At 53.9% G+C, this 25380-nt stretch overlaps 1 protein-coding gene across 3 annotated transcripts; it reads right to left on the bottom strand.

The window, feature by feature from the left end:
* Positions 1 to 19791, bottom strand: KIF9 (kinesin family member 9). 3 transcript variants are annotated; one of them, XM_048304690.1, is made up of 23 exons: positions 19546 to 19791; positions 19201 to 19269; positions 18594 to 18760; positions 17752 to 17839; positions 17013 to 17178; positions 16783 to 16889; positions 15694 to 15918; positions 14578 to 14661; positions 14351 to 14443; positions 13468 to 13615; positions 12652 to 12716; positions 12025 to 12102; positions 10883 to 10951; positions 10152 to 10256; positions 9806 to 9861; positions 9249 to 9390; positions 8377 to 8504; positions 6829 to 6990; positions 4066 to 4274; positions 3477 to 3656; positions 1927 to 2042; positions 1001 to 1105; positions 1 to 205 (listed from the first exon to the last, which is right to left on the bottom strand). In XM_048304690.1, the coding sequence occupies exons 1-23, from the start codon at positions 19789 to 19791 to the stop codon at positions 98 to 100; spliced, it is 2916 nt and encodes a 971-aa protein (XP_048160647.1). In that variant the 3' UTR covers positions 1 to 97. The 3 variants fall into 3 exon arrangements, with proteins under 3 accessions (XP_048160647.1, XP_048160731.1, XP_048160802.1); XM_048304774.1 differs by lacking the exon at positions 6829 to 6990; XM_048304845.1 differs by lacking the exon at positions 18594 to 18760 and having other exon boundaries at positions 19546 to 19637.
* Positions 19792 to 25380: the final 5589 nt, after the last annotated feature.

Genomic DNA, 25380 nt, shown 5'->3' with positions numbered 1-25380 from the left:
TTCGCTTTTCCTGCTGTTTATTCTTATAAATCCATGGTGGACACAAGCAGGAGGCACTTCCTGAGGTGGCATTCCTTAGGGAATGCTGGGATCCAGGCTATGTGATGGGCAGGAAGGACAGGGCTTTCTTCTTCCCAGCAGCCGTGACCAGGCCGGGTTTCCTGCTCATTTTCTGGAGGGCCGCCATGGTCCTGTTGAAGGTGTGCTGGGAACAAGGAACACAAAGGGATCACTGACCTCAGCACAGCTCTCACCTGGAAAAGCTTTTTTCCTGAAAAATAAACCCAACCACCTTCCCGGCCTTTCCAAGTGGTGCTGGGAAAAGCTGGGAAAATCCCCATCACAGCAGCATTGCTCTGCCAATAGCAGATCCCAGCAGGCTCCAAGGAGGGTCAAGAACCCCTGGGAGATTCTCTGGAGCACTGAAAAGCTGCTTTTGAGGTGTTTCCATGGAATCCCAGAATGGTTTCAGTTGGAAAGGACCTTAAGGATTATCCCAGTCTACCCCCTGCCATGGGCAGGGACCCCTCCCACCGTCCCAGGCTGCTCCCAGCCCCAGTGTCCAGCCTGGCCTTGGGCACTGCCAGGGATCCAGGGGCAGCCTCAGCTGCTCTGGCAATTCCAGCCCAGCCCCTCCCCACCCTCCCAGCCAGCAATTCCCAATTCCCAATCTCCCATCCATCCCTGCCCTCTGGCACTGGGAAGCCATTCCCTGTGTCCTGTCCCTCCAGGCCTTGTCCCCAGTCCCTCTGCAGCTCTCCTGGAGCCCCTTTAGGCCCTGCAAGGGGCTCAGAGCTCTCCCTGTGTCCTTCCCTTCTCCAGGGGAACATTCCCAGCTCTCTCTGGTGGAATTTGTTCTGGCCAGGCTGGACATTGGGGCTTGGAGCAGCCTGGGACAGTGGGAGGTGTCCCTGCCCATCCAGGGGTGGCACTGGATGATCCTTAAGGTCCCTTTCATCCCAATCCATTGTGGGATTCTCCCTGGCCCAGCTGGGGTTACCTTTTGTTCCGTCTTCATCCTGGCCCTGTAGAAGGGCTCGGAGCCCGGGCTCTCTGGCAGCACCATCTCCTGCATCTGCTCAAACCTGTCCTGCTCATCTTCGTCCTGCCAGGAAAAGCATTCCCCATTCCATGTGCAAAGCACACACCGGAGACCTGGGATAATGATCCCGTTTGCTGCACCGAACACCGATTCAGCCAGGAAAAGCCTGGGAAGTGAGAGGTTCCCCTTCCCACACCTTGGAGGAGCAGCTTTGGACAAAAACCTGCAAGGGTTGGGATTTTCCCACAGGGAAAATGAATATTCCCAGCCTGGCTCCAGAGCAGAGGGGCTCCAGCCCTGGAGCAGCTCCGGGGCCTCCTCTGGACTCTCCCCAGCAGCTCCAGGTCCTGGTGCTGTTGGCCCCGGGGCTGGGGCAGCTCTGCAGGTGGGGAATCACCTCAGAGGGGCAGAATTCCTCCCTTTCCTTCTGGCCACACTTTTTTTGGATGCAAGAATTGCGGGAAATGGGGATTTGAACCGAAATGTGTTTTTTCAGGATGACAAAAGCCCCCGGGCCCCACAGTGGTGGCTCCTACCACAGGACTGGTACCGACCAGTGCCATGAGGGTTTGGCTGCAAACCTCGGATCCCACAGGCTGGGAATCAGGCTCCCAACCATCCCTGCAGCCCCGGGCACTTTGCCCCGTTCCTGATATTCCACAGACGCCCAGGTGCCTCAGTCACTGTCCTGATTTAGCCTCTGAACAGTGCAGGGAATGTGGCAGCAGGATGTGGCTCCAGATATTCCCTCTGTGCCTCACAGAGCTCCATCTCCTCCTCCTCCTCCTTCTCCTTTTCCTCCTCCTTCTCCTCCTTCCACGGGCTCCCTCACCACCCCCCACGTGGCTCCCAAGGAGAACCGGCAGAACTCCGGGATAACTCACCAGGCACGTGACTCTGTTTATGGGAATCATTCCTGCTCTGGTGTTCCCACCAGGCTTCAGAGCTTCCCTCACGTGTTCAGGGATAAGGAAGGATTCCTTGTACCAGATCTCAAACTCTGCAAAGCAAAGAGAGGCAATTAATGGCTGTAATTAATGACCCAGAAGACATCGTGGGCTGGTTCTCCCTATGGATCAGGTGGGATCTCAGTGCTCTTAAACCCTCAGACAGCTCAGAACTCGAGGATTTTGAGTTTAAACAATTGGAAAAGTTAATTTAAGGAGGCTGATGGCTGTGCTGAGGTGGCCGGGAGGTGGTGGCCAGCTCCGGGGACAGTGCCCTGGCCATGAGAAGGCACCGCTCCTGCAGCCCCTGGAATCCCTTTGGAACGAGCAGCACGCCTGCGACTCGGATTTCAATCCCACGCACTCAAGCACAGCCGCCTGCCATCCCATAATAGCCAGTGAGAACACGCAGCGGGTGGGAATTACGTCCTTATCAATCCCGGGCATTTCCCAGGCACTCCCCTCCCGATCCGGGTGAGTCCTGGATGTCTGAACAAACAGCAAACATCTGGAGCACCCAAAAATGCCAAACCCGGATCCAACGGGAAGCGGTGGCAGAGCTGGGATCGGGCCCTGTTTATCCCTGGGATGATCCGTGCGTTTCTTCCAGCGTGGGATGCTCTGATGGATCCAAGCTGTCCCCTGGCAAACATCCAAATGTTTGGGGCTCTGGAATTCAGACATGGACTGGCTTCCATCAGAGAGGCAAATCCAGGGATACAGCAGGGGTAGTTTGAATCCACAGATTCCAAGGTGGAGCCCACCAGGAATTTGCAGGGATTTCCCCAGCAGAGCTGTGGCCAAGCTCTTTTTCCTGACAAGGCTGCAACACTGGAACCTGGAAATCACACAGGGACAGAGGAGATACCGGGAATCCAGAGCCCAAGCCCTGTCCCAGGGCAATTCCTTAACCACCACCTCTATTAAATAAAATCAGGGATGAGATCCAGGGCCAGCAGTGGGAGCACTGTTGGAAAATTCCTTGTGGGAGGCTCTTTCCCCCACGTCGTGGTGTGCCCAGGGAGCAGAGGGACATTGTCTGGGAGAGAGGATCTGCAGCAGTTCAGGGTTAGGTCAGAAAACCCCACCTGAGCATGGATAAAATCCAGCCTGGAAGGCAACAGGAAAAAGGACAACAGAGGATGGGAACTTTGGCAAGGGATGGAGGAACAGGGAATGGCTTCCCACTGCCAGAGGGCAGCGATGGATGGGAGATTGGGAATTGGGAATTGCTGGCTGGGAGGGTGGGGAGGGGCTGGGCTGGAATTGCCAGAGCAGCTGGGGCTGCCCCTGGATCCCTGGCAGTGCCCAAGGCCAGGCTGGACACTGGGGCTGGGAGCAGCCTGGGACAGTGGGAGGGGATTGGAACTGGATGGACTTTCAGGTCCCTTCCAGCCCAAACCATTCCGGGATTCCAGGGTCTGTGAGTGCTCCAGCCTGGATTTTTCCCAGATAACCTGGGGGCTGCTGAGCCCTGGTGCTCCTACCTGAGATGAGCCTTTTCCTGCACTTATCCACGAGCTGCTGGCAGTACTGGATCTCTGCCTTCAGGTCCTGCAGCTCGGCAAAGCCAGCCCTGTGCGCCTCCTTCAGCTCCTTCAGCTTCAGGATGAGGGAAAGCTCCTTCTCCTTGATGATCATCTTTCCTTCCTCATCCATGAATTCTCCTGGAGGGGAAGGAAAGGAAGGGAAGGTTCTGGTGAGGGCAGAGAGCAGGGACAGGGCTCTGCAGATGTGACACCCTGATGGAGGGTCTGACGTGGCTTCCAGGGGCAAAATCCCTGGGGTTGTTTAGATGGGATATTGGGAAGGAATTCCTGGCTGTGAAGGTGGGGAGGGGCTGGATTGGATTTTCCAGAGCAGCCGTGGCTGCCCCTGGATGCCTGGAAGTGTCCAAGGCCAGGTTGGATTTGGTTTGGAGCGGCCTGGGCCAGTGGGAGGTGTCCCTGCACATCTAGGGGTGGAATGGGATGATCCTTAAGATCCCTTCCCACCCAAACCATCCTGGAATCTATGACCACCCAAAATTCCCTGAAGCCCAGAGCTCCATCCCTCTGTCCCACGCTGCCTCCTCACCCTCCTGACTCTGCTTCCGCTTCCAAGCCTCCAGAGCCTCCGTGATTCCCTCCATCTGCTGCTTGTTGTGGTTGATCCTGTTGGCCACGGAACAGCTTCTCTTCTTCCTGGAGATGAGGATTCTGTTGTTCTCCCTGAAGATCTGGTGGATCTCCCTTCCAGCCTCCTTCTTAAACAGCTCAAACGCCTCTTCCTTGAATGAAGGGGACCTGAAAGCAGGCACAGACACGGGAGGTCACTCTGTCCTGCCCCGCAGCATGGAATCATGGAATGGCTCAGCTTGGAAAATCCCTCCATGATCATGGAGTCCAACCATCGCCCAGCACTGCCGAGGCCACCCCTGCCCCACGTCCCCAGTGCCACATCCACAGGGCTGTTAAATCCCTCCAGCAATGGGCACTCCACCCCTGCCCTGGGCAGCTGTGCCAGGGCCAGACAGCCCTTCTGGGGAAGGAATGTTCCCAATATCCACCCTGAGCCTCCCCTGGCCCAGCCTGAGGCCGTTCCCTCTCCTCCTGTCCCTGTTCCCTGCGAGCAGAGCCCGACCCCCCCGGCTGCCCCCTCCTGTCAGGGACTTGTGCAGAGCCACAAGGTCCCCCCTGAGCCTCCTTTGCTCCAGCCTGAGCCCCTTTCCCAGCTCCCTCAGGAATTCTCCAGCCCCTTCCCAGCTCCATTCCCTGCTCTGGACACGCTCCAGCCCCTCAGTGTCCCTCTTGTCACGACGGGTCCAGAGCTGGACACAGGATTTGAGCTGTGGCCTCCCCAGTCCTTGGGAATGGCCACAGCTGAGGTTGGATGGGATTTCCCTGGGTTCCTTTGGGGTCCCTCTGTCCTGGCTGCTCCCTGGCACCGTTCCCGTGCCAACCCCAACACCCACTGTCCCCCAGGCTGCTCCCAGAACAAAGTCCTTCACACGGACACCATATTCCTCAGGAGATGCCTCAGAGCTGAGTATTCCCTGGAAAGCCGGCCTTTCATGGATTGAATTTTCACAGAAAGAATGGATATTGTTCCTCCCCATTGTTAAACAAATGCCTGTGCTCTTCCCGTGCTGGATTCCCAGCACGGATCCGTCCCTTCCACCAGCCAAACCCCACAGCTCCAGGCCTTGGCCGGCCCCACAGCACTGCTGCCATGCCTTGGAAGTCCTGCCTGTTTTCCAAGTCTGAATCCCAAGTGCCATTCCCGACTTTTCCATGAAGGGGCTTTGATGCCCCCGTGAACAGCTGGTGTTATTCCAGTGGGAAGCACTCCCAGCAAAGCAAGGGAGAATGTCACAGCCCACAGATGCCGCTGGGTGCTGCTGATATTCCTGGAGAGCAGGATGGATTTGGGAGCAGCAGGGAGGAACAGAAAACCACAGAATGATGTGGGTTGGAGGGGACCTTAAAGCTCATCTCATTCCAACCAAAGGCTCCACATTCCTCACTCCGGCCTGGGCAAAGCCAGATTCCAACTCCTGCCTTCCCCGAGTAACCTCTTAAGGGCATTTTCCAGCTCCTCCAGGGCTGTGTGATGCTGTTCCCGTGCCAAAGCACTGGCACAGGGCTGTAAACAACAGCCCCTGGGCAAAGTGCCACAGCTCCAGCTCCCAGAGCCAGCTCCGAGCTGCTGGAGTGCTCTGGGATGTGCCCCCTGCAGCTGCAGCAGCCTGTCCTGGCAGCCCCGGCAGTGCCAGAGGGACACAAATCCCGCGTGGAGGGAACGGAACCTGGCTGGGGAGCTCCAGGAGAGAATTCTCCTGTGACAGCTTCGCTGCTCTGCTGGAATCCACAAACCACATCCTGGGCTGAGCCCCAGCGTGGGCAGCAGGAAATGGGGGATTCTGCCCCTCGGCCCCACTCAGGTGAGACCCCACCTGCAGAGCTGCCCCAGCCCCGGGGCCAACAGCACCAGGACCTGGAGCTGCTGGAGAGAGTCCAGAGGAGGCCCCGGAGCTGCCCCAGGGCTGGAGCCCCTCTGCTCTGGAGCCAGGCTGGGAGAGCTGGGAATGTTTCCCTGGAGAAGGGAAGGACACAGGGAGAGCTCAGAGCCCCTTGCAGGGCCCAAAGGGGCTCCAGGAGAGCTGCAGAGGGACTGGGGACAAGGCCTGGAGGGACAGGACACAGGGAATGGCTTCCCAGTGCCAGAGGGCAGCGATGGATGGGAGATTGGGAATTGGGAATTGCTGGCTGGGAGGGTGGGGAGGGGCTGGGCTGGAATTGCCAGAGCAGCTGGGGCTGCCCCTGGATCCCTGGCAGTGCCCAAGGCCAGGCTGGACACTGGGGCTGGGAGCAGCCTGGGACAGTGGGAGGTGTCCCTGCCCATGGCAGGGGTGGGAATGGGATGATCCCTAAATTCCCTTACAACCCAAGCCAGCCTGGAATTCCGTGATTCTGTTGACCCATTTCCATGCCTGTGGGGATTTCTGGCTGGATGTGAGGACTCCCTGCAGTTTTCCCACTCACCAAAGGGATGCTGAAATTTTCAGAGATTAAAGAATTAAATTAATTAAATAAAATGAAATTAAAGAAATTAAATTAATTAAAATTCAAAAGAATTCAACAACAACTGGCTGGGCAGAGCTCGAAGCACAGAGGTGACCGTCACCACCATCATCTGGAGCTCAGGGTGTTCCCAGCACCACTCCTGTCCTGTATTCCCTGAAGATCTCCAGAGCTCTCCCCCTTCCCTTGTAGGTGCACTCAGGGAACACAATCCAATCGTTCCAGTGTAAAACACTCTCTGGAAAAGGGGATTTAGTCCCTCACAGGGAAAACCTACCCAGGCTTCTGGGAATCCTCCCCTGAAGATGAGATTGGGACCTCTTCATCACTGTCCTGCACACTTCCTTCCTCTTCCTCATCCACATCCTTGGTGGGACTTTCTAAAGGTGAGGATTCATCCTGGCCTGGCTCAGGAGGAGGGCTCCCACCTATTTCCTTCCTGAAAAAGGGGGAAAAGGTGAACCAGATTTGTTCATTTCCTCACCAGAGGAACTGGAAGCAAAACATGCAGCGGGTTTGGCTTTGCTGATTTCAAAACTGGTGATCTGAGGTAGCTGCTACCAGAGTTTCCAGGGAAATACCCAGTGACAAGGAATAAAATCAGCCTTGTTCCCACAAAGTCCTTCATTCTTAGAGTGGAGGAACTGCCCTGCATCCTATGGAATACAGGCCAGGCCGGATGAGCTCTCTTGAGAAGGATCTCAAGGACAACAGTCCCACCCTGTCCAGCTCTGGGCGCACCTGGACAAAGGATAACCCTCTCCAAAATAAATCTCCAAGGATTTGATCCAACCCCACATCTACACCAAGCCTGGTTCCCTGCTCCTTTCCCTCCACAAACCCCTCCAGCCTCAACTGCAGGGAATAGAATCATCATGGAATCCTGGAATGGTTTCAGTTGGAAGGGACCTTAAAGCCCACCCCACCCCCTGCCATGGGCAGGGACACCTCCCACCGTCCCAGGCTGCTCCAAACCAAATCCAGCCTGGCCTTGGGCACTGCCAGGGATCCAGGGGCAGCCACAGCTGCTCTGGGCACCCTGTGCCAGGGCCTCCCCCCCCTCACAGGGAATTTCTTCCTAAGGAATAGTGTGAGAGGAGAGTGGGGCTTGGAACACAGACAGGAGAGTGTTGGCCAGATCTCCTGGTGCCTCCCTAAAAGCAGAAGAGCCCAGCAGAGCCCAGGGCTCACGTGGCCACCACAGCCTTGGTGCTTCCTCTGCTCCCTGGCACGAGGACTTCAGGGAAATGTCAGGGAGGAGCCAAGCAGGGATTTATTTGTGTAAACTGAAGGCTCTTGCTCTGCTCAAGACTGATTGTTCCCCCCTCCCTCCCCAAATCTCTTCTCCTTCTCTGCTGCTCTCCCAGCTCCCTCCATTCCTTCCTCCGTGGGCTGCACATTCCTGCCTGACCAGAGCTGGGCTCTGGGAACTGCTGGGTCTTGCACTTGGGGCACCATGAGGATTGGGGACAGCAGCTGGGAAAGGCCCTGGGGGTGACAGCAGGTGCCAGGGAACAGGGACAGGAGGAGAGGGAACGGCCTCAGGCTGGGCCAGGGGAGGCTCAGGTTGGATATTGGGAACATTCCTTCCCCAGAAGGGCTGTCTGGCCCTGGCACAGCTGCCCAGGGCAGGGGTGGAGTCCCCATTGCTGGAGGGATTTAACAGCCCTGTGGATGTGGCACTTGGGGACATGGGGCAGGGGTGGCCTTGGCAGTGCTGGGGATGGTTGGACTCAATGACCTTGGAGGGCTTTTCCAATCCTGACAATTCCAGGATTCTGTGATTATCGAAGGTAAAGGAGAACTTTCTGACTGCTTAACTCACACGAGCTGCTCATCGTCCTTCTTGGCTTCCTTCTTCCCATCAGGAACGGGGGATACAGGAGGACTTCCCTCAAGAGCCTCTTCATCCTCTTCCGGCTCCAAATCCTCATCCCCTTCAGCTCCCCTTCCCTGGAAGCAGAGAGGAACAACCCATGTGTCTGCACCATGGAAACTGTCCAGGCCTCGCCCAGCAGCTCCTCCCTCCCCTGCTAGGGCCTCATCTGGGAATTAAAAACTCTGTGAGAGCCCAGGGCAGGATTTATGGATTATGTGTGATTTCTACACTTGGCTCCAGAAATTATAAGGATTAACACAGGGATCTCAGCAGAGGCAGGACCTCACCTTCCCCACGCCAGTGCTGGACAGGTCACTTTGTAGATGGCATTATAGGTGGCTTTAAACTGAAAGGGGGCCTGTTTAAATGGGATTTTGGGAAGGAATTCCTAGCTGGGAGGGAGGGGAGGCCCTGGCACAGGGTGCCCAGAGAAGCTGGGGCTGCTCCTGGATCCCTGGAAGTGTCCAAGCCAGGTTGGATTTGGTTTGGAGCACCCTGGTATAGTGGGAGGTGTCCCACCCGATGGAACGGGATGATCTTTAACATCCTTTCCAACCCAGATCATTCTGGGATTCTAATTCCCGTTTAATAAATTATTCTGTGCAGATAAAGGGCCCAATTAATCCCTCTGCTGACAGGAATTCCTTTTATAATGCTGCATCTCTGCTCTGGACACTTTTTTTTTGGCAAACTCACCCCACTGAGGTTTCTGAGTTTGATTTCAGCAGGGAAAAGCTGCATTGGAGGCAATTCCCATTTTGGCAGCAAAGGAGCCGGTTCTAAGGTGGATTCTGGGCCAGGTCAAGCCCCAGCATTACCGTGTCCTCCTGCTTGTCCTGAGCCTCCTCAGTGTGCAGAGCAGCCCTCCACTCAGCCTTGGCCTCAGAGTCAGCAGCGAAGTCTCCGTGTCCCAGCCCGTACTTGCTGCGGAGCCTGAACTCCACTTCTTCCTCCTGTTGGCTGAGGAAAAACCAGCCCTTCAGGAATCCTGTCCCACACAGACACACCTGGGATCCCTGCCAAGGTCGGATTCCCAAAGAAAAACACCTTTTCCCTGTGGTTTTATCCCTCAACACCCATCCTGTTGTCCGCTCTCTTCCTCTCCTTTTCCATGACATTCCTTTAGGGATCTTGGATATTAAAGTTTTTTGATGGTTATTTCAAGGCTTCCCAGAAGCTTTTGATGGTCACATCAAGCCAAACCAACTCTGCTCAGTGCCATCACCTCGTTTGAACCTTCAATCCAGGTTGGACAGGGCTCGGAGCACCCTGGGATAGTGGGAGGTGTCCCTGCCCATGGGATGGGATCCCATGGAATGGGACGATCCTTAAGGCTCTTCCCAACCCAAACCAGTCTGGAATTCTATGAACTTACCTTACAATCACTTTGAACTGTCTAAACACCTCCTGGATCTGCCTGATATTCACTATCTGAGGAAGAGAGGTACAAAGCCATCAATTTCAGTATTACTTCTCTAAAGGAGTTCCAAATAAATCAATTTAAAGGGTTTTTAAGACTGAGGGAAAGTCTCCTGGAGCTTCCAAACCAGCAAAACTGCAATGAAAACATGCAACACACTTAACATGCAAAAAGGAATTAAATCACAGTTCTGTGGTGGGTTTGGAGTGGAAAACAGCCTCTTCCAAGGATGTTTTCACTGCTCCTCTCTTGGAGGAAAATGGGCTGGAATCAGGATTTCAGTCCTTTTTTCACCACTTACATCGATTTCCTTAATGACTCCTCTGAGGTATTTCTGCACTTGAGATCTGATTTCTTCTCTCTGGGCTGCAGTCAGGGGCTTGTAACTTATGAAGGAATGATTTGCCTTAAAAAAAAAGATGGAAAAGTGAGAATCAGGGAGTTACAAACAGCTGAGGGGCCTGGGAGAACAGTGGGGACAAAGCTCTGAGCAGGTCCTGCCGTGGTGGGACAAGGAGTGATGGTCTTAAACTACCAGAGGGGAGATTCAGGCTGGATTTAAGGAAGGAATTCTTGGCTGTGAGGGTGGCACAGGATGCCCAGAGCAGCTGTGGCTGCTCCTGGATCCCTGGCAGTGCCCAAGGCCAGGCTGGATTTGGTTTGGAGCAGCCTGGGACAGTGGGAGGTGTCCCTGCCCATGGCAGGGGTGGAATGGGATGGGCTTTAAGGTCCCTTCCAACCCAAACCATTCCAGAATTCTGGGATTCCACTGGTCTGGCAAACACCTGGCATTGCTGTGCCCAGTTCTGCTTGGGATTCTCATCACCTGACTTGCCAGGAGATGGGATTTGGGAGCAACCAACCAACAGAAAGGCATCAGGAGCCTGGAAAGAAACCATCTCCAGTGGATTGAGATTCCAACACAATCCCTCTGTGTGGGATCTTGGGAGGTTTCCCTAAGCCCCAAAGGATGGTGCTGGAAGCAGAAGGAAGGACACAACCCCCCTGGACACTGAGTCCAGTGCTCCTTACGATGAAGTTCTGCATGTTTAGCTCCTGCTTCAGGAGTTGGATCTCCTCCTCCAAAGCCTTCACTGACACCTGACAGGGAAAAAAGGGTGAGCAAATGACTGAATTATATCGGGGAAAAAAAACCCTGCTAAAAACAGCACAAAATTGGCTGCTGGACAATATCCCAGCTGGATCCCAGCTCCCTCAGGGCCTGCAGCAGGGAATTTGTGGGTCTGGAAATCATTTTGCCTTTGATTAGCCCCCAACAGGATGGTTTCTGCTGGGTCCTGCCTGCACAGTCTGCCCAAGCCACCAAAGAAGGGCCACCTGCTTTATGAAGTGATGATTTCCTGACCTGGACCCGCAGGGACCATCGAGTTCTGGGCTCTGGGATATTATCCTGGAAGCCAAGCATTGTGCAGGGCTCACCTCTGCCCTCAACTCAGCAGCTCTAACATGAACTGGGACAAAGGAGAGACTTCCCTGTGCTGTATTTGACTGAATTTCTCCATATCCATGGAATATCTCCAAGGATTCACGATTTCAAATGTGTTTTCAGAAAAGTGAATATAAAAAAATCTTGGGATTCCGGGAGAAGTGGACACTGAGTTGCTTTGAAGTGACCTCTGGAGCACCAAAGCACAAAAGTTCCCTTCCAATTCCAGCTCCTCCAGTTTGTTTTTCACTCTGAAAGTGCACTCAGGGCATCTAAAATCCTGTGGGCCTTTTCTTTTAAATGATCTCCTTGATTAACCAAGTTTTCTAATTGTGGAGAAGCTGTTCTGTTACCAGCAGCAACGGGGATAAAGCTGCAGGAGGACTGGAGATGATTTCCCTGCATATCAGAGGAATAATTCATAATAAAATCTCTCAGTTGAGAGCTGAATCCCATCAGAAAAAGTTGGGATATGCAGGAGAAAGAATTCCCAGGTGTCAGGGAAGATGTGAGGCTGTGCCTCAGAACAGGGAATTGTAATTCACTCCCCAGAAAAAGGGATTAATATTGATCCCTTTCATCACCCACCTAAAACCAGCAGTGTCAGCTTGGCTGAGGAAGGGTTGTTTATGCAACTACCCGATTTTCCTCTGCTTTTTACAGGTGTTATCCTAAATATGAACGAATCTGGGATAATCCCCCTTCCTCCAGCCCCTGCTGTCCGTACCTCCTTGTAAAAGGGCTCGTTGGGGACAGGCTCTGCTGTCACCCAGTTCATCCTGGTGGCAAAGCGAAGGGAAGACAGCTGGAAAACAGAGTTTAAAGGAAATCAGAGAGATTTGAGCAGAGATATCATTTTCCTAATATTTTCTACTTAATTCCATCAGATCCAGGAGCACAGAAATCTAAAATGTATGAACTGCTCCAGGTGATTCCCTCCTGTTTGCTACGGATCCAGTTCCCACAGGGGGATTTTCACCTATTTTACCATTTCGCAGGTTAAAAAACAACCTCCTGGGAGGTTCCTCCTGATCCCTGCTCCAGCAAGGAGCCAGCTCAGCTCTGCTGGGAACTGGGGCAATTCCAGTGAGTCCGTGATGTGATGTCCCATGGAAACACATTAAATAATAATAATAATAATAATAATAACAACAACTCTCCAGTGAGCTTAAATCTGAGCAGCTCCTGCCTGCTGTGCTGCAGGCTCTCATGTGACAGGAGTCTGGTTTTGAGCCTTTGGGATAAGAGGAGCTCTCCAAAGTTTGGGATGTTTCCCTGCCAAAGCCTCCAGAGACTGTTCCTTAAAACCAAGCAGGAGCAAGGCTTGGATTCTGCAGGAATCCCCTCAACTCACAGTCTCTTCCACGTGAGATGCTTCCCCATAGATGTTTGTCACCAGCACAGTGTTGCAGTTTCCCCCTGGGAAGAAATGATAACAAAAATAAAGCAAATAACACAATTTGGGGTGATTTTTTTGTTGTTGTTTCCTTTTCTGCAGTGCCTGATATGATGTGCTGATTAAATCAGAGGAGAGGAATCACAGAATGGGTTGGGGTGGAAGGGGCTTCAGGGATCATCCAGTGGCACCCCTGCCATGGGCAGGGACACCTCCCACTGTCCCAGGGTACTCCAAGTGTCCAACCTGGCCTTGGGCACTGCCAGGGATCCATGGGCAGCCACAGCTGCTCTGGGCACCCTGTGCCAGGGCCTGCCCACCCTCCCAGCCTGGAATTCCTTCCCAGTATCCCACCCAAGGCTACTTTCAGTTTGAAGAAGCACAGAGTGTAACTGTCCCTCTAAAGGGCACAGAAAAAGAGGCAGAGAGTGACTTAATAATAAAGGGGAAATTTGTGTCTCACGGAATGAGGATGCAGGAGGAAGATGGGAATGAAAACTCTGAGTTCCAGGTGTTTCTGAAGGTTCTGCTTTTCAGGATGCCCGGAGCAGCTGTGGCTGCCCCTGGATCCTTGGCAGTGTCCAAGGCCAGGCTGGACACTTGGAGCAGCCTGGGACGGTGGGAGGTGTCCCTCAAGGGGTGGCACTGGATGAGCTTCAAGGTCCCTTCCAACCCAAACCATTCCAGGGTTCCACGATGAATTACAGCCTTAGGACTTGATCTGCTGCCTGAAACCCCAGTTTGCCAGGAGCTGCTGGAACTGCCAGCTCTTACCCAGCGAGTCCTTGAGGACGTGGGTGAGTTTGCTCTGGCGGAAGGGAATGTGCTCCCGCTTGGGGTCGGCCAGGGCGATGACGAGCTGCTCCAGGAACGACAGGGATTTGTTGATGTAGGAGGCTTCGACCCGGAGCTGCCCTTCCGACTGCAACGGAGACCAACAGGAAAAGATTCCATAATGGGGAAACAGCGGGAGAGAGGATATTCCCTGTCGAGGGGGAAAGCGCTGACTCCGAGGGTCAGGAGTTAATTCAGGCCCAAAAAATTCATCATCTGCAGCTTTCCTCAGTTTGGAAAGGAGTTTTCCTAAACCATCGTTTTCCATTACAAGTCTACAAGGATTTGCATTTCCTTCCCAAAGGGTAAATTGTGTGTTTGTCACAGGCTTGATGCCATTTTGGTTCTGATCAACACGGAATGGCATGGAATCAGGGAATTGCTGAGGTTGGAAAAGGCCTCTTAGATCGAGTCCAACCATCCCCCAGCACTGACCATGTCCCCAGGTGCCACATCCACAAGGCTGTTAAATCCCTCCAGCAATGGGCACTCCACCCCTGCCCTGGGCAGCTGTGCCAGGGCCAGACAGCCCTTCTGGGGAAGGAATGTTCCCAATATCCAACCTGAGCCTGCCCTGGCCCAGCCTGAGGCCGTTCCCTCTCCTCCTGTCCCTGTTCCCTTCGAGCAGAGCCCGACCCCCCCGGCTGCCCCCTCCTGTCAGGGACTTGTGCAGAGCCACAAGGTCCCCCCTGAGCCTCCTTTGCTCCAGGCTGAGCATTCCCAGCTCCCTCAGGAATCCTCCAGCCCCTCCCCAGCTCCGTTCCCTTCCCTGTTTTTCCACAGTGCGGGCTCCAAAGGGACCTGAGCAGCTCCCATCACTCACCCCAGTCTTGCTCAGTCTCTCGGATCCCGCCAGGTCAATTAAGGTGATTTTAGATTTAAGGCATTTGGGATTTGTGTAATCTCTGGAACGACACTGAGGGAGAGAAGAAGAGAACCTGCACTTAGGAGCAGACAAAACTGAAACACAGGAAAAACCAGAACTGCAAAGGTCCTCTTGAACCCCTAGGAAGCCATTTCAGTGCCCAGGAACAAGGCTGGAGCTCTCACCTCAATGTACAAAGTGAAGATGCAGTGGGATCTGGAGGAATTCTTATTCAGGGTGTGCTCTCCTATCACTCTGTTGGTCTCACCCTGCCAATGGAGAGAAAATTCCAGGCTCAGCTCATGGAACTGTGGCTTTTTGAGGATAAGCCAGGCAACATCTCTGTGGCTCTTCCCATTTCCTGATGACTGGAAAAGCAAAGAGCTCCCCAAGCTTCAAATGGCCACAGATCTGAACCTCTGACAGGAACACAAAGGGATGTTGGAAGGGATCTTAAGGATCATCTCATCCCACCCCCTGCCATGGGCAGGGACACCTCCCACTGTCCCAGGCTGCTCCAGCCTGGCCTTGGGCACTGCCAGGGATCCAGGGGCAGCCCCAGCTGCTCTGGCAATTCCAGCCCAGCCCCTCCCCACCCTCCCAGCCAGCAATTCCCAATTCCCAATCTCCCATCCAGCCCTGCCCTCTGGCACTGGGAAGCCATTCCCTGTGTCCTGTCCCTCCAGGCCTTGTCCCCAGTCCCTCTGCAGCTCTCCTGGAGCCCCTTTAGGCCCTGCAAGGGGCTCGGAGCTCTCCCTGGATTCTTCTCTTCTCCAGGCTGGACGTTCCCAGCTTTCCCAGCCATCGTCACATTCCTTCTACTCTTTAAAAAGAAAAAGGCAGTCCCTGCACATTCCAGAGCCCAGGACAGCACTGTGTCATTTAAAAGGCCAGAGAAAGACTTTAAGGACACCAGATGGCCCTGGCTGAAAATTCCTGCATCCAGATCCAATTATTTATCCCTGATTTCCTCAAGAACTGAAACAGCCATGAGGAAAAGACAGATGCTGATCTAAGTAATCAAAGACCCCTCACAAATCTCTCACCCTGAACAGCCCTGCTGGGAATTCCAGCAGTGCCAGGACCATCCCAAATCATCTTTTCTTGGAGCATCTTCCAGAATCCCTGAGCCAGGGACATTTTCCTTGCAAGATCAAGAGTTCCCAGCTGTTCTACCCACACTCAAGAGGGGTGGTTGAACCTCCTTCCACCATCTTGGCCACCCACTCCTGCTTTTCCGCCTCCTCCCTCAGCCAACACCCACAACTGTGGGATCCAATGGAATATTTGGCTTCTCTTGCCTCAAAAAGGAGGTGCAGGGCCTCCTCCTCATGGCTGACGGGGTGGATGGAGAGCCCCTTGACATAAACCCCCTGGGGGCCATCCCTGACCACCAGCTGGGTGTCCCTGCACCCTCGGGCCAGCCCCGGCGCCAGGAGGTCGAACAAGGCCTCGTTGTAGATCTCCAGGTAGGAAATTCGGACAGTGACCATGACATTGAGGAATTCTGCAGCTGCTTTGAAGATCTGCACAAAGACAAAGGGTTTGTGTCCGTTCACAGGCAGAACTTGTAGGTATTTGTGGCTTTTCAGAGGAGATATTTATGTAGATGTTGATATGAGATATAAATGGTGTGATATAAATCGGTGCAAGATAAAAATAGATATAAAATAGAAACAGGTAAAAATATAAATAAAGTATAAATAGATATAAAATGGAAATAAACACACTAAGATGTATACAAGATATGAAATTATGTAATATAGATATTTATACAGAGATAGTTCTGAACAGCTCCAAGTGCACCTGGGGCTGTGTGGGGCTAAATCTGAGCTGTGGTCCCTGAGGGCTCAGCTTGGATTTGGATTCAATGATCCTACAGAATCATGGAATTCTGGAATGGTTTGGGTTGGGAGGGACCTTAAAGCCCATCCAGTGCCAGCCCTGCCATGGGCAGGGACACCTCCCACTGGCCCAGGCTGCTCCAAGCCCCAATGTCCAGCCTGGCCTTGGGCACTGCCAGGGATCCAGGGGCAGCCACAGCTGCTCTGTGCCAGTGTCTCTGTGCCTTAGAGGTGTATTTTTAACGATTTTATGATCAGTTTTAACCTGATTTCACGAAAGGACACTTTGGAAAACACGTCTTTCGAAGGCTCGGTGACATCTGGGGAGCAGCAAGAACTTAAACAGCAACTAAAGAGGAACAACCTCTGAGAATGCCAATAAAACTCCTTCACTCTTTAACCATCATCCCTTGGGTAAAATGAGGGGAAAAACCCACATAAAACATACTCACTGTGTTAAAACACTTGGATATCAGCAAGAGCCGATCCCAGAGTGTTCCTTGGTGCTTCTCCCACCTCTTTTCCCACCCAGATCCTGTTGGATACCTGATGGATAGCTCTGGGGATGATCCCTCGGCGTCTGTAGTCAGAGGTCACTCCAGTCATGGTGTAGGTTTTGCCAGCCCCAGTCTGCCCATAGCACATGATGGTGCCTAAAAAAAAAATTCAAAAGCAAAAGAATAAACTGGGGAGGGAGCCTCCAACAGAACAAATGGATCTCTCCTCAAATCCAGTCTCTTTTTATGATCAAAATAATCAAAATTGCAATAAATCACCATTATAGCCCTGCAAAGCTTTGGCCACCAAGTCCTTGGCCACGGTCTCATAAACCATTTTCTGGGAAGTGTTGTGGAGGAGCCCATCCAGCTTGAAGGACCAGTCAGTGTGAGAGTTGTTCACAGCTCCTCCCCTGGGACTCCTTTGGATGTAGATATTGATGCTCTGCAAGCCAAAAAGAGAGGAAGATCAACTCAGCAGCCCTGAGGATTTTCAGCAGTCAAGGACCTGGGGTTAAGCAGAGGAGGGAGCACAAATAACAGGGTTATTTTACTGCCTTGGGTAGTTCTAGATGTCCTAAAAATATCTGGTAATGCTCTCGGATTTCTGGTGATAAATATCACCAATAAAAAGGAAATGTGGTTAAGCTCATCTGTTTAACTTCCTGTGATTCTGTGCCTCAGGGAAATTCTTAATTAAGCAAGAGAAGGCAGAGGGAGGGATTTGCATAAGAGGGGATAGAAACAGACTGTGCCAAACTGTGGTTATCACTGGGAATTCCTCCTGGATCAGCCAGTCCCAGTCCTGTTGAGGGTTTTCCTGGTGACTGTACCACGGGAAGTGCATTTTCCATGCTCACCCTCGCCGTGACAAAACGACTGCCAAGCAGGAACGGGTGAAGCAGCACCCCCCAAACTGTTATCCATGGCCTCAAGGGATGGAAAAATCCTGTTTTCCCATGGGAAAAGCTGGACTCAAACTCCAAATCTTTCCCACTTCCAACTTCTTTTACTCTACCTTGTTGTCTGACCCGAGCTTGATCATATCTTGGGCAAAATGAGCTGTTGGCTTGACCCGCACGAACGCCTGGACTCGCTTCGGTGCTCTGAGGAGAGGAAAAGGAGAATCTTGCATTGCCTAAACTGAAATTTACAGTATTTGCCAGCTAAAGGTGAGGCAGAGGAGTCAAATTTAAAAATCAAGTGTTGGCCATTATGCAGCTGCAGTTTTTATTCCCCACTAAAAGCAGCTGCGGGCAAGGGCTTGCTGAAAATTCCTTCCAGCCTTGTCCTGCTTGGAAAACGGAGGATGTGGGAAGAGGAGGGTCAAACTGATCCTGATTTCCTGATTTCCTCGTGTGTACCAGGCCCAGGAGTGTTGGATACACACAGGGTTTCTTCCTCTTAGCCTTGGAAAGCAAAATGTTTGCAGGAGTAGGAGAGGGATTTTCTTTGGTCACACGCAGCCTTTTTTAAAGTCATTTCAATTCCCAACAAACAGCTGATTGGCAATTTCCTGCAGGAAATATCCACAGGCTGGAGGATCTGCTGGGTAAAACCCACACCAGGAGGGCACAGGGCCCATCCAGCTGCTACAGCCATGTGCACTGAGGATTTTTAAGCCCCTGGAATGCGTAGATCCCACGTTTTCCCTCAGTCACTTCCTCCAGACAGCCCGAGCTCAATAATTGTGTAGTGACAACTTCTAGTTTGGGACAAAATCTTGGGGATTTCTGGTACATTCAGGATTTTAGTGACCTCTCACACTTCACCTGCTGGGACTGCTCTAAAATGAAACGTGGAGGTTTGAGCTGAGGCAGGACTTGTTGGATTTAAACCAGGGGAACGTTTGGGTGATACCTGGGGGCGTCACCCTTGGGCTCCGTGTCAGAGAGCCGTGAGGAAATGATGCTTTCCTCATCCTCAGCCTGCTCCTTCTCCTGCTCTTGCTCCTGCTCTTGGTCTTGGTCTTGCTCCTGCTCCTGTTCCTGCTCCTGGTCTTGGGAGTTCACAGAGGTCACAGAACTCTGTCCAAAAAAACCCAGAACCAAGTGTTGGAGCAGCTGTGAATGACTTCTTCAAAGCAAGACACGCAGCAGGGAAAGGAAAAAGGGGAAATTTGGGGGGAAAACTCCACTATGAGTCAGGGAGAGAACCAATTCCGAGCGAGTGGCATTTCCCTTGCTGCAGCAAGGCCCTGTGGGGGGCTTTGGACACGTGAGGACAAAAGAAACTATTCCTGGGAGGGGTTATTAACACGAGGAGATGGGAAGGAACAGGGTGCCCAGAGCAGCTGGGGCTGCCCCTGCATCCCTGGCAGTGCCCAAGGGAGCTTGGCCGGGGCTTGGAGCAGCCTGGGACAGCGGGAAATGTGCCTGCCCACGGCAGGGGGTGGGATGGGATGAACTTTAAGGTCCCTTCCAACCCAAACCATTCCAGGATACTGGCTGGGCCCGGCTGGAATTACCCTTCGTTCGGTCTCTGCTTTGGATGCGGAGTTTTGACTCTCTTCCAGCCCCTCCTGCTCATCTTCCTCCTGCCAGTGAGAAACAGAGCCGACTGCACGTGAGAAGGGCACCCGGAGACACGGGGTGGGAATGGAATGATCCTTAAGGTCCCTTCCAACCCAAACCACCCTGTGACTTTCCAAGGCACCTCCCGAGGTGTGTGGGGGGGTGATGCCCCGGGGAAGGGGGGTGATGCCTGGAGGGTTGATGCCGCCTGTGCGGGGATACGACCGCCGATCACCCCTTAAGGAGGGGAGGGCGACCCCCCGGGCACCCCCCCGGGCACCCCCCGGTCCCTGTCCCACCTGCGACCCCTCTACAGCTGGGCTCGGCGTGGCGTCCGGGGTCGCCATGGCAGCGTCCACTTCCGGGTTCTCCATGGCAACGGCAACTTCCGGGAGAGCCCGGAAGTGGCTCCGCATACGGCGGCCGGGCGGGGCCAGCGCGCGGCGGGGGCGAAGCGGGACGGCAGCGGCACGGGAGTGGCCGGGACGATGCTGGAAGCGGCGGCGGCGGCGGACCCGGAGCTGGATCCCGAGGATCTGGTGCATTTCTCGGTGGGAGACCTGCCCAGCCGCGGGTATGGAGTGATGGGCGAGATCCGGCGGCAGGGAAAGCTCTGCGATGTGACGCTCAAGGTGCGGTGCGGCCCGGCCCCCGGGGGCGGGGGGGGGGGGAGTAGGGACCACCCGAGCCCTGAAGGGTCTGAGGGGGGCCTGAGAGACCTCGACCCCTCAGGGGGAATGAGGGGCACCCCAGTCCCTGATGGGGGATGAGGGACCCCGACCCCTCAGGGGGCTGAGAGGCGGCTGAGAGACCTCAGCCCCGGGCGGGGAGTGAGGGACCCCCGGCTCCTGAGCGGGGACCCCGGTCCTTGAAGGGACACTGAGGGGGGACCTCGACCCCTGAGGAGGTCACGGTCTCTGGGGTGGGGGCTGAGGGAGGACGCTGAGGAGACTTCCCCCAGTCCCCTTAGGAGGGAGCTGCGCGACCCCCTGGTCCCTGAGGGGGGCTGGGGGACCCCCGCAGCCCTTGGGGGAAGATGAGGGTCCCCAGCCTCAGAAAGGGGAGCCGAGGGAGATCGAGCCCCGAAGAGGAGCAGGGGGGACCCCCCCATTCCTGGGGGGGCTGAGGGACCTCAGCTCGTGGAGGGGGGACTTGAGGAAGCCCCAGGCCCCTGAGGGAGGGGGCTGAGGGACAGCCCAGTCTCTTTTCCAGAGGGAAGGAGGAGCGGGAGCTGAGGTCCCCCCTTCCCATGGCTTTGGCAGAGCAGAGGGACAGCGCCGAGACTCCCCCAGACCCCCTTAGTGGGGTGCCAGGGGGTCTGCGAGGGCCTGTGGGTCCAGGTTTATGGACCAAGCTCTGCTCCAACCCACGGGAGAAGACTCCTTTCTCTAGGAAACCATTCCCTTATGGGAATATCCACTTTTTAACATCCGTGAGTGTGGTAAACCCTCAGGACTGTGTCCCTGGCTCTGCAGGGAATGGCTGGGAGAGCTCGGAGAGTGCCCTGTGCCAGGCAGGAGCTGCTGGAATCCCTCAGGATTCCAGACTCGGAGGAGCTGGTGGGGTGGGAGCCACACGCAGCTCTGAGTCATTGCAGAATTAACTCTGCAGTTTAATTAAACGGGAAGGTGTTCCCAGCCTACTCACCCTGAAACCTTCCAGGGGAAGCAGCCGGAGAGGGCTGTGCCCGTCAGGGAGACGGGATGTGGGACAGGGAGCATTCCATGGATACGGGGACGGCTTCATCCCTGTGGAGCGGCTGTTCCCCCCGGGAAGAGGGGCTGAGGGTTGTGATCCTCCTTGGAAGCGCTTGCTCCTGCTGTAGGGTGATGTTTGTGACCGTCTGGGCTGGAGCCTGGGTGCCTCGAAGTGGCTGAAAACAGAGGCCAGGCAGGAAGAGGAGAATAAAAGCAGGTATTTATTGGAAGGGCCTTCCAAGGTGCCCCCAGGCAGCCCAAAGCCTCCACCCAAGATGGACCCTGGCTCACAGGTTCTTCACACTTTTATAAGTTTGGCCCATTTGTATTTCAGGGTTAATTCTGCAATTATAACTTTGGTTAATGATGTCATTACCCCGAGTTTGCTCCTCCTCTCAAAGGCTTTTGGTTTAGGTATTTTGGGGCTTGGGGACAGCAAGGTGTCCTTGAAGTGCAGACGCAGAGAGGGTTTGTTATGTCTGACCAGTGTGGGGGAACAGCGGCTAAAGGGCCACGTGAAACTCCAGAGTTACACACCAGGCAGTACAGGATTTGAAAAATATAAAAGTTCAAACCCAAGGCATCAGCCTGAGGGAATTCCGTGGCAAAGCCGGTTTGGGATGGAGAGCGCTGTGGTTTTAGGATTAAACTGGGTATTGGTGTGGCAGGAGAAGAGTACCAGGTCCTGGCAGTCTCTTGTTTCTGGGAGTCAGTAGGAGGAGGTCTATGATCCCAGTCTTATCTTGGATAAATTCCTCACCATTGTTTCTAAAATTCCTTTGAATAATGATCCATTTCTGTGGATTTTCCGTGGCAAAGAGCTGTTTAAATCCTCTTTGTCCCTACAGAGGTTTAAAAGGTGCTAGGAAAGCTCACAAACACCACAGAATGGTTTGGGATGGAAGGAACCTTATGGAACATCCAGTGCCAGCCCTGCCATGGGCAGGGACAGCTCCCACTGTCCCAGGCTGCTCCCAGCCCCAATGTCCAGCCTGGCCTTGGGCACTGCCAGGGATCCAGGGGCAGCCACAGCTGCTCTGGGAAATCCATCCCAGGGCCTCCCCACCCTCACAGGGAAGAATTCCTTCCCCAAAATCCCAAAGAGAGATGCCAGCAGTGCCTGACACATTGTCAGTCCTCTGTCTCTGTCAGTCCTCCGTCCATGTTGTTTCAAACATTCCAGCTTTCCCTCCTACACCCACAGCTTGGAATTCCAAGCATTTCATTCGTTTGATTCCTCTTGTTGTCTCGGGTCATCCTGTGAAAATCTCCCACCTTGTGCTGCTTCTGGCCCTGGACATCCCTTTTCCCAGTGCCCCGTGGTGATGGAATCAGGGCAGCCAAGGCTTCCCTCCCATTCCCAGAGCAGGCTGGCTGCTCCAGCTGCTGGTGCTTTAAGCAGGGGTTTTTCTTAACCCAAAGTTGGGGGTGGCTTTGGATCACTCAGGAATCCCGAACTCAGCCAGCACAAAATGTCTCTGCCGTGACCTGGCTCGGGAACATGTTCTGTAAATCCAGGGTGGGTTTCCAGCAGGGACAGAGTTTGAATGATTCTTACCCAAAATTAAGGGAGGAAAGTAAAGATCACGGAACTGCTCCCAGGGCTGGAACCCCTCTGCTCTGGAGCCAGGCTGGGAGAGCTGGGAATGTTCCCCTGGAGAAGGGAAGGACACAGGGAGAGCTCCGAGCCCCTTGCAGGGCCTAAAGGGGCTCCGGGAGAGCTGCAGAGGGACTGAGGACAAGGCCTGGAGGGACAGGACACAGGGAATGGCTTCCCAGTGCCAGAGGGCAGGGCTGGATGGGAGATTGGGAATTGGGAATTGCTGGCTGGGAGGGTGGGGAGGGGCTGGGCTGGAATTGCCAGAGCAGCTGGGGCTGCCCCTGGATCCCTGGCAGTGCCCAAGGCCAGGCTGGACATTGGGGCTGGGAGCAGCCTGGGACAGTGGGAGGTGTCCCTGCCCATGGAATGGGGTTGGAATGAGATGATCCCTAAGATCCCTTCCAACCCAGACCATTCCAGGATTCTCTGATAAAAGCTCTGAGAAACATTCCAAGCCCATCCTGAAGGAGCCCCGAGGTGGATCCTGATGCTCTCACACCACCACAGTGAATTTATTCCCCTTTTTTCCACTCCTGCTCCTTTTTGTGAGCCCCATCTCTAAAACAAAAGGCTTCCACACACCCCTTTGTTCCAGAAGTTGGATCTGGATGTGCCCAGTGCTCCAGCTCATGGATGAAGCAGGAGCAGCAGTGGTCCCATTCCCACTCTCAGCTGGGATCACTGGGATTCTCCCAGCCCTCAGCCCTGTTTGCTGCACAAACAGCCCTGGAATTATTAAGGAATTGTCACTACTCCGGTTTGTTTGTTTTAATTATTCCCCTCAGAAAGGGAGGCAAGCATTCCCTCAGGAGCCAGGAGGGGCAGGATGGGTTCTCCTTTCCCAGAAACCTCCTTCCTGCGGGAATCAGCACTGCCTTAGCAGCCGGGCTGGATGGATTCAAAGCCAGAAGTGCGGATTTGCCTGGCTCCCTTTGGATCTCTGATCATCCCAGCTGGGCTTGGGGAAATCTGTTGCTGCTGCTCATGGTTGTCCATGTGAAAATGAGGTTTCCTGGGAGCTGCACCTCTTTCCAGCAGCTCAGGATGTGTCCTGGAGAGCTTGAAGCTCCTTTCCTGCACGGATGGAGCCTATGGATCGGGAAAAGCCTTTTCTCTCCCTGTCTCTTTAACAGCTGCAGGTCAGGGCTGCTCCTGATGTTCCATCTCAGCTCCCTTTGGAGGCTCTCCGAAATGTTTAATTAAAGATTCATTTGCTAGGAACACACATGGATGGACTGGAGGGAGGAGGGGGGGAGGGAGGAGACACACCTCAGCCTGTGGTTAGTCGTTTTTCCTTTGGAAAAAAGTAGGACTTTTGCTTAGCAAGGCCAAACTTCTGCTTTCTTCTCTGCGAATCACCGGGCTGGGCACCGGTGTGGCCGAGCCTGGTTATAAAATAACCAACCCAAGCCTTTTCCCCAATTTAACCTGAGCCCAGCCACGCTGTGGAGGGTGAAGCTGTGTTTTCCTCCTCATCCAGTGTTGGTGATGATGGAAAAGCTGACAGAGGTTCTGACAAGGGCAAGGAAACACCAAGCCTGGAATAATCATGGAGAGAGCAGAAATGAGGCTTCTGAGCCTTTTTTTCCTTTAATTTGGGGGGGATTGAGGCTTTGAACTCCAGATACGGACAAGCCAAGGGGCAGAGGGGCAGAATCCCCCTCTCAGAACCCTTCCCCCTGATTTTTGGTGGGTTTCCAGTCTTTCTCCCTTTAAAGCTCACAACTAAACCCTGCAAAAGCCCCGAGAATTCCGGCTCGCTGACAGGTGCTGGCATTTGGGGCTGTTATTCCCTGAGCTGCAGATCCTGAGCTGCTTCTTACCAGCACAAAAGAGGCTCCTCAGTGCTTGTGTCCTTCCTGAGCATTGTTTTTGGAATTGTTTCATCCTTCCAGGATGAAAGCTGCCCGGGCAGCTTTGTTTTCTGGGATGTGCTGCCTGTGCTCCAGGCCAAGGTCCGAGCGCTCTCCGGGGACACATCGGAGGCTGCTGCAAGCTGAGGAATGCACCACTCTGTAAAACAGGGAAAACATATCCATCCTATTTCTTCATTACAAATTTAGAGGGAGTAAATCTCTCCAGAGCTCCTGCTGGCTCCCACTGGAGCTGGAGGAGAATGATCCAAGTGCCAGGCTGGCACCTCCAGAAATCCTTGGCCAAGCTGTCGGGAGAGGGAAGGTTTGTGCCTTCCCAAATCCTCAGAGTTGACGTGAGCTCCTCTTGCTGCTGCAGCTGCTCCTCCTCAGGATCTGAACCGCTCCAATGCCATTTTTCCATGACTGACTCCAAGACGAATTAGAAAAGTCTCCTAAAATATGATCCAGGTCTGGCAAGCTGAAATAATTCCCAGCTGTGGAGAGGGTACAGTGTTTGCTCCATATTCAATCCCAATGGCACTGACAGGTCACAGTCCTGCTGGCTTCTCTCCCATCCTGATCTCAGATTTTCCAGACCCTCCAAACTGGAGCAGTTGCACCCCTGAGAGCTGATGCAGAGGTGGAGGAGCCTCTGGATAAGTGGAATTCCAGACAGCTCGGGCTGCCTGCCCGATTCCAGCAGGATCCTTGAGAACTCAGTGCCTGGCTGTGCTGCAGGTGTTGGAGCATGTTTGGGAGATCCTCCAGGAAAACAGCCTTGGAAGGTGTGCCGGTTTGGCCAAATTTGGAAATACATCCTCTGAGAGAAGGCAGATTACAACCACCCCTCCCCCACCAGGTTCGGGAAAAAATAACTTTTCCTCGAAGGAAAGTGAAAGAGATAAAAACTATTTATTTAACACACACACAGGAAAAGGATAATGATGCCAAATAATGAAACCTCTCGCTCTGCTGAGAGAA

Source organism: Corvus hawaiiensis, chromosome 1 (assembly GCF_020740725.1).
Source record: "Corvus hawaiiensis isolate bCorHaw1 chromosome 1, bCorHaw1.pri.cur, whole genome shotgun sequence".
NCBI classification, from domain to species: Eukaryota; Metazoa; Chordata; class Aves; order Passeriformes; family Corvidae; genus Corvus; species Corvus hawaiiensis.
Note: the sequence above shows the minus strand (reverse complement) of the source record. Positions and strands in the feature narration are given on the sequence as shown.

Bases quoted from the DNA above. Each gene is read 5' to 3' on its own strand.
- KIF9 (XM_048304690.1), bottom strand. From the start codon at position 19,791: ATGCACCAGATCCTCGGGATCCAGCTCCGGGTCCGCCGCCGCCGCCGC. The intron at 19,270-19,545 runs GTGGGACAGGGA...TCTCACTGGCAG, and splicing joins CAGCTGTAGAGGGGTCGCAG to GAGGAAGATGAGCAGGAGGG. The intron at 14,662-15,693 runs GCAAGAGAAGCC...CTCCATTGGCAG, and splicing joins CCCTGCACCTCCTTTTTGAG to GGTGAGACCAACAGAGTGAT.